This window comes from Nicotiana sylvestris, chromosome 7, assembly GCF_000393655.2.
Source record: "Nicotiana sylvestris chromosome 7, ASM39365v2, whole genome shotgun sequence".
In the NCBI taxonomy this organism is placed as follows: domain Eukaryota; kingdom Viridiplantae; phylum Streptophyta; class Magnoliopsida; order Solanales; family Solanaceae; genus Nicotiana; species Nicotiana sylvestris.
The window spans coordinates 92,892,136-92,899,889 of NC_091063.1; the positions used below are offsets into that span (position 1 = coordinate 92,892,136).

General features: G+C 39.2%; 2 protein-coding genes across 2 annotated transcripts; both read right to left on the minus strand.

The window, feature by feature from the left end:
- Nucleotides 1–223: 223 nt before the first annotated feature.
- LOC104218419 (uncharacterized) lies at nucleotides 224–1,063 on the minus strand. Its single transcript, XM_009768906.2, has 2 exons — nucleotides 600–1,063; nucleotides 224–515 (listed from the first exon to the last, which is right to left on the minus strand). Exons 1-2 carry the CDS (start codon nucleotides 1,061–1,063, stop codon nucleotides 224–226), a joined length of 756 nt encoding a protein of 251 aa, XP_009767208.2.
- Nucleotides 1,064–1,690: 627 nt separating this feature from the next.
- LOC138873441 (uncharacterized) lies at nucleotides 1,691–3,586 on the minus strand. The gene is made up of 3 exons (XM_070151913.1): nucleotides 3,405–3,586; nucleotides 2,471–2,747; nucleotides 1,691–2,089 (listed from the first exon to the last, which is right to left on the minus strand). Exons 1-3 carry the CDS (start codon nucleotides 3,584–3,586, stop codon nucleotides 1,691–1,693), a joined length of 858 nt encoding a protein of 285 aa, XP_070008014.1.
- Nucleotides 3,587–7,754: the final 4,168 nt, after the last annotated feature.

Consider the following 7,754-nt stretch of genomic DNA (forward strand, 5'->3'; position numbering starts at 1 on the left):
TTCCGATAGACCCTTGGCTCAAGGAAAGAAACAGAAAGCAGTAATAACAACAATACCAACAAGATAATAAGAAACAAGCGGTAACCATGCCAGGATAATAAGAAAGCAGATATTACAACAAATTAATAAGAAAACATGTAGTAACCAAGGTTGGCAATAACCGAAAAACAAGGCTGACTAACTACTACTACCTGTATGAGGAAGACACATACTCGACTACCTACTAACCTTCTACTCTAATCCTCGACCTCCACACCTTCCTATCAAGGCTCATGTCCTCAATGAACTGAAGCAATGCTAAGTCCTGCCTAATAACCTCTCCCCAATACTTCTGTGGCCTAATTTTACCCCCCTTCAGACCACCTAAGGCCAACCTCTCACACCTCCTCACTGGAGCATCTATGCTTCTCCTTTTCACATGCCCAAACCACCTAGGCCTCGCTTCTCGCATCTTGGCCTCCATCGAGGCTACTTCTACCTTGTACCGAATGTCTTCATTTCTAATCTTATCAATCCTGGTATGTCCGCAAATCCATCTCAACATCCTTATTTTCGCTATCTTCATCTTCTGGACATGAGAGTTCTTGACTGGCTAATACTCTGCTCCGTACAACATGGTAGGTCTAACAATCACTATGTAAAACTTAACCTTAAGTTTAGGTGGCACATTCTTGTCACATAAAATACTGAATGCGAGTCTCCATTTCATCCACTCCGCTCCTATATAATGAGTAACATCCTCATCAATTTTACTATTTCCTTCGATAATAGACCCAAGGTACTTGAAACTAGCTCTCTTATGGATGACTTGTGTATCAAGTCTCACTTTCACGTCCGCACCCTCAGTTTCATCACTGAACTTGCACTCCAAGTACTCAGTGTTGGTCCTACTCAACTTGAAACCTTTGGACTCTAGTCTCCAAACCTCCAGTCTCACATTAACTCCGCCTCGTATCTCGTCAATCACAACAATATCATCTGTAAATAATATACACCAAGTCACCTCCCCTTGAATGGGGCTCGTCAGTGTGTCCAATGGGACTGACCCCTGGTGCAACCCCATCACAACTGGAAAGTGGTCCGAATCCCCCCTCTACGGTCCTTACTCATGTCTTGGATCCATCATACATGTCCTTAATTACCCTAGTATAAGCCACTGGAACATCCCTAGCCTTCAAATACCTCCATAGGATCTCCGTCGGGACTTTGTCATATGCTTTCTCTAGATCAATGAACACCATATGTAAGTATCTCTTCCTCTCCCTATACTGCTCCACCAACCTCCTTACAAGGTGAATGACTTCCATAATCAAACGTCCCGGCATGAATCCGAAGTGGTTTTTGGAAAAAGACACGCTCTTCCTCACCCTCACTTCCACCACTCTCTCCCAGACTTTCAAAGTGTAGCTCAGCAGCTTGATACCCCCGTAGTTGTTACAATTTTGGATATCTCCTTTGTTCTTATACACCAAAATCATTGTACACCACCTCCATTCCTTATGCATTTTCTTCATCCTAAAATGGCGTTAAACAACTCCATGAGCCATTCTATGCCAGCTCTAGCCACGCTCTTCCAATATTCTATTGGAATTTCAGCTGGCCCAGTCGCTCTTCCCCTGCACATCTTACGCATAGCCCCCTCAACCTCCTCCATTTTAATATGCCTACAAAAACCAAAGTCACGATGACTCTAGGAGTGATCCAAATCATCCAACACAATACCTCTATCCCCCTCTTCATTTAGGAGTTTATGGAAGTATGACTGCCATATATGTCTAATATGCGCATCATCCATCAATACTTTTCCATCCTCATCTTTGATGCAGTTCACCTGATCTAAGTCATGGGCTTTCCTTTCTCTCACCTTGGCTAGCCTGTACAACTTCTTATGTCCACCCTTGTCACTAAGTTCCTCATACAAACGTCCAAATGATTCCATTTGAGCTGCCGTAACCGCTAACTTCGCCTCTTTCTTGGCCCTTTTATACCACTCCTTTTTCGTCCTCTTATCCTCTTCGTCCTTGATCTCCACCAGTTTCAAGTACAATACTTTCTTGGCCTCTACTTTTCCTTGGACCTCGCCATTCCACTACCAATCCCCTTTGTGACCTCCAGAGTAACCTTTCGAGACCCTTAGCACTGCTCTAGTAGCTTCCCTAATGCAGTTCGGTGTCAAAGCCTACATACCACTAGTGTCCCCACTACTTCTCCATGCCCCTATAGCCTCCAACTTCTCCCCTAGCACCCGAGCTGTGTCCTTAGTTACGGCTCCCCACTTGATCTTGGGTAGACCGAACACAACCCTATTCTTCCTCTTACTTTTGATCTCCAAATCCATCACTAAGAGCCTATGTTACGTTGAGAAATTCTCGCTTGGAATAACCTTGCAATCCGTGCAAAGACCTCTATCGCACCTTCTTAGGAGTAAATAGTCAATCTGGGTCCTGGAAACCATACTCTGAAATGTTACCAAATGTTCCTCCTTCTTCCAAAAACCCGAGTTAGCTATCACCAAATCAAAAGCCTTTTCAAAATCCAACGGTGAAGAACCACCTCCATTTCTAACCCTAAAATCGAACCCGCCATGCACATCATCATAGCCCTCGAAAGACAAACCGATGTGGCCATTGAAACCCCCTCCTATAAATAGCTTCTCGTAAAGCGGGATACCACGAACAATCTCATCCAGCTCATCCCAGAAATGCCTTTTGACCTCCTCGCTCAATCCTACTTGAGGAGCGTAGGCACTAATAACGTTCAACGTAAACCCTCCAACAAGTATCTTAATAGTCATCAACCTATCGTTACCCTCCTAACCTCAACCACTATATCCTAGAGTTCTTTATCTACCAAAATACCTACTCTGTTCTTACCCCTCACCCTACCTGAATACCACAATTTATACCCGTCAGTATCCTGTGCCCTAGAACCCACCCACCTAGTCTCTTAGACGTAGGCAATGCTAATCTACCTCTTCTGGAGGATCTTTGCTAACTATATAAATTTACCCGTCAAAGTATCTATGTTCCAAGACCACACTCTCAGTCTCGAAACACTCTTGCCACCCTCGCCCCCGCCCCATGCCTCACCCGAGGACAAGACCTTACTCCTCCATCAACTACTCCAGCCACCAGATTCTATGGAGGACAAATCCAAACTTATCACCAATACAAGGTAATAGTCAAACTAAAGAAGTAAACTAATTTTTTTCTTAGTGCACTATTTACAAGTGAAGATAAGAAAAACACACACAAGTACAATTGAACACCCGCAGAATGGAAATAACTCAACTAATCAACAGGTAAAGGTAAACAATCCGAAGTAGATAAATAATTACTAACAAGGAAGGGAAATAAGAAAATGTAACTGGATGTCCGGAGGTACCAACTCCAGAGGGGAAAAACCTGGATATAGTCGGGGAGTCGAGGCATTGCTGAAGAACCAGACGACATCGGTTATCGACACGCGCTGCCATTGCCACTAGCTGAACAGCTGAACCGCCGCCGTGAACCCTACACGCTACTCCAATTAACCTGGACAATGGAAGGAAAATAAGAAATGGGGGTCCCGTCGTTTCTACTGCCATGTACATTGGGAAGTGAAGGTGAACCGGAAGGCAAGAAGGGGGGGGGGAGTAGAGGACTATGTTCCATGACCCACTCTTAGTCTTGGAGCACTCTTTCCACCCTCGCCCCCGCCCCCGCCTCACCTGAGGAAAAGACCTTACTCCTCCATCAACTACTCCAGCCGCCAGATTCTAAGGCGGACAAATCCAAACTTATCACTAATACAAGGTAATAGTCAGACTGTGTCTTATTGCCTCTTTGTGTTCATCGTAGTATATTTTCCCACTAAATGTATGTGGGTATAGTAAGGAATGAGAGAGATGGCGGCTAGGGTTAGAAATCTCATTAGAAAGGGTATTTGCTATAAAACCCAAAACGTAGCTATATATTATAATTATTTTAAAGTGTATTTATTTATAATAAATACATTTTATAAGTTAGTTATACCATGTAAATTTCTCATTTTAAATTAATAAGATTGCCAGAAGTATTTTCTATGCTAATTGGGTTAGGCCATCAGGATGCTCGGATTTTCTATCCTTATTTTTTAAAGTTGTTCAAACATAGGCCCATTCGGCAGAATTTTTCCTTCTTACCTCCATTTTCTCTTTGAATGCCACAAGCCCTTTCTCCTCTAAAACCCAACTCTACAGCCACCTCAAAAATCCAACATGACGGCTCTAGTCAACCAATGCATTTTTAACCAGACCAACAACTAACAAAGACAAAAATGACACAGTCAAGCCTACCGTAGAGAAGTGGTGTGAGAAAATATCAAGAAAATACTAAAACTATAGGAACATTAATTTTAGCTGATACTCAATTAATTCTCATGCAAATTGATAAAACAAAACTTCATAAGTAATGAAATTAAGCACTAGAGATATACTTCCCCGTCGAGCTGTTCAAGTTTTGGCTTGTTATATAGCTAATGCTTCAGACACCATTAGCACCATGAAATCCCTACAAGATTCAGAAACTTGAGTCTTCCAATAATAAAAGATTCATAGTCGAGCACTCCGATAAACTTGTGAATAATTTAACAATATAGATAAGTTTTACTAATCCAACAAGATTTGTGAGCAACTTAACAAGCCGGGTAGAATGAAGCTAGTAGCAAATTTTATCAATCCACCAAAACTTATGAACAAAATAACACGAGATAAATGTTTCGTATTTTTTAGAATTAGCGAGCAATTTGTACCAATGTTATGCCCGCCAAGAACAAGTTACATTAAAGTCATACCCGCCCGTCATAACTTGTGAACAAGGAAAGTTTTGCCCCTTCGACAGATCTTTAGGAACAACTTGTTCTAAAGATATGATGCACCGGACATAACTTGTGAACAACTTAGGTACAAGACTATTTTTGCATAATTTCATAAAATGGGGACAAATTCAAAGGGAAATTGATACCGGGTGACAACTTATAATAGAAATTGGTAAACTTTTTTTTGCTTTAGATTACGTTGGCAAAGGTAGACCAAAAAATTGGCATTGTATATCCAAATCCTAAAAAAATCCGATTCCCTATTTATTCTCTCTCCCCATACTCGTTTTTCACTATTCTTGTCGCCATCTCTCTCCTCTCCAAACGATTTATCCATGGTAAATCTCCACTAATATTTCATCACTACTGCTATTTTTAACCAGTAAAGCAAGCCCCATTTACTTCTCTACAATCGGCCACGAGCCATTGCCGCGACATGTTGCTAGATATTCCCTCATTTTTTTTCAAGAGGCAGTTTTTAATTTTTGTTTTTCTTCCCTCTTCTTCTCTTTTTATTATATTTTATTTATTGTAATGGTATTTTTGTTTACGACAGAATGATTAGTGGCTATGGTATTTTGAGGTAGTGATGCTGTAGATAATGTGTGAAATAGAAAATATGGGTGTTTGAGGCGGTGTACATCTGTATATATCACCATATATACCTGTATGTATATCATGTAGTATAGCACGATATACATTATTATATGTGTGATATATCCTATATACAATGTGATATATATTATCAGAAATTTGTTGGATTGTGGACCACTTTTGATATACATTTTTCATATATCACAAAAAATATATTTTGATATACATTTTATTATTATGTTATATACTGTGATATATAAATAATATTTTTTTTTATGTTATACACATGGATATATGATAGATAATGTATATACGACAAAATATACATTGTTATATATATGGGGATATACACTTAGATATACAATAGATAAACGTATATACAACAAAATATACACTGATATATACATGGGGATAAACTCCTCTTGGATGAAGATTTCTTTCCCATCTTCTTCCAAGTTTCATCTAAAAAAAAGTCGCTCATAGATTAAAAGTAAAAGACCCAATGCACATTATTACCTAAAAGAACGATGACAATAAAACCTAATGAAGGAGTAAAATAAGATAGAGATTTGGGCTTAAATTGAAATAATCTGGAGAAATTTTTTGGGAAGAAGAGAATTAAATCGTTAGAATGGAGAGAGAAAGAGAGAGAGGTGGGGAGATATGTACGTTAATGAGCTATATTTTTAGGCTAAATAACTTTGGCTATAAAATATCAAATAATTATATTAAAAATTTAAAGTTAGGCTAAAGGGTGCCTATATCTATAAGTATGACTTTTTTTTCTTGCTAGTTACTTAGGTGCATTGTCACCCTGTGCTAAATTCTCAAATTCAAACAGCAACATAAAAGTATTGAGACCACAAGGCTTTTTTGGGCCCAAAAGTATTGATAGAACTTGCCTATAGCTTCATAACTTCAATGTAAAAATTCAACCACCACAAAAAAAAGAATAATATGTAAAAGTATATATATACTAGGTAAAAACTATGCTAGTGGATCTCTTTAGGATCACTGTTTAAATTTGACTTCAGTTATGTAAACTTCAAACATATACTGTATTAATTCTTCATCTCAGTTTTATAAATCTAAATAATAGTAGCTCATGACTTGTACTACCAGTCCTTAGGATAGTTGTACTGAATTCTTTCATATTTTTATTAATAATATTGACGATTCCTTGTTATAGCTGTAACTTATACTATTTGACTTACCTAGGGGGTTGTGTTAGGTGTCATCACGACTTGGTAGTTTTGGGTCATGACAGAGGCATATGCAGTTCATCAATAGTTCAACCATTTGTGTCCTTTCATTTGAAAAGAAGATAACAAAAAATGTATCTTTGGGCAACAAGCTATTGTCCCATCCAATAAAACACCAGGTATTTAGCGTCTGCAATGACCCAACCAATCGTTTAAAATATTTTAGCCCCCTTTCCTCTATTTGATACTTTATATATGTGTATTTATGGTTACGTGACTTACCGGGATGATTGGTTTGGTTTCAGAAAAGTTTTGGATTGAACGGGGACACGTCCCTTGATTGGAGGCTTAAGTTGTAAAAGTTGACTTGAGTTTGACTTTTGTGTAGACAACTCCTGAATGATATTTTGACAGTTCTAATAGCTTCGATGGTGATTTGGAACTTAGGAGTATGTCCAGATTTGGGTTTGGAGGTTCCTAGCTTGTGTTTGCTAAAAATTAAAAAGTTCATAGGTTTGACTGGGAGTTGACTTTAGTGATATCGAGCTCGGATTTTTATTTCGGGAGTTATAATTGGTCTGTTGTATCATTTGGGACTTGCATGCAAAATTTGAGTCCATTCCGAGTTGTTTAGGCATGTTCGACGTAAGTATTGAATTTGGAAATTTGGATTAGTTCCTTAGGCTTGAATTGATATGCGATTTGTGATTTTGATACTGTTTTGTGTGGTTTTAGGCCTCGAGTATCTTCATTTTATATTTTTATATTGTTTGGTATGTTTAGATAGGGTCATGTTAGCCTTGGGTTTGTTTCGGATTTTTGAGTCATTTCGGGATATTGGTGGCATTGTTGAAGTTCTAAGTTCTGGTGCTTTCGCACATGCGAAGGATGGGGAAGACCGCAAATGCGGAATGCTGGGCGTAGGTGTGAGGTCGCATCTGTGATGAAGGACCGCAAATGCGGGTGTGCATATGCGAATGAGGGACCGCAAAAGTGAGGCATCGGGATTTAAGTGAAGATCGTAGATGCGGGTCTTGGACTATATAAGCGGAGCCGCAGATACGACATATTGTCTGCAAATGTGGATTAGCTGGGCAGATTTATATTTCAAAGGGTTTTGGT

Excerpts from the sequence above, each read along its gene's own strand:
- LOC104218419 (XM_009768906.2), bottom strand. The coding sequence starts at position 1,063 with ATGGGGTTGCACCAGGGGTCAGTCCCATTGGACACACTGACGAGCCCC. Across the intron at positions 516-599 it reads ACCATGTTGTACGGAGCAGA|GATTGATAAGATTAGAAATG; the intron begins GTATTAGCCAGT and ends CGGACATACCAG.
- LOC138873441 (XM_070151913.1), bottom strand. The coding sequence starts at position 3,586 with ATGGCAGTAGAAACGACGGGACCCCCATTTCTTATTTTCCTTCCATTG. Across the intron at positions 2,748-3,404 it reads GACTCCCCGACTATATCCAG|TGCCTACGCTCCTCAAGTAG; the intron begins GTTTTTCCCCTC and ends GAACGTTATTAG. Across the intron at positions 2,090-2,470 it reads GGAAGAAGGAGGAACATTTG|TGGAATGGCGAGGTCCAAGG; the intron begins GTAACATTTCAG and ends GGGGATTGGTAG.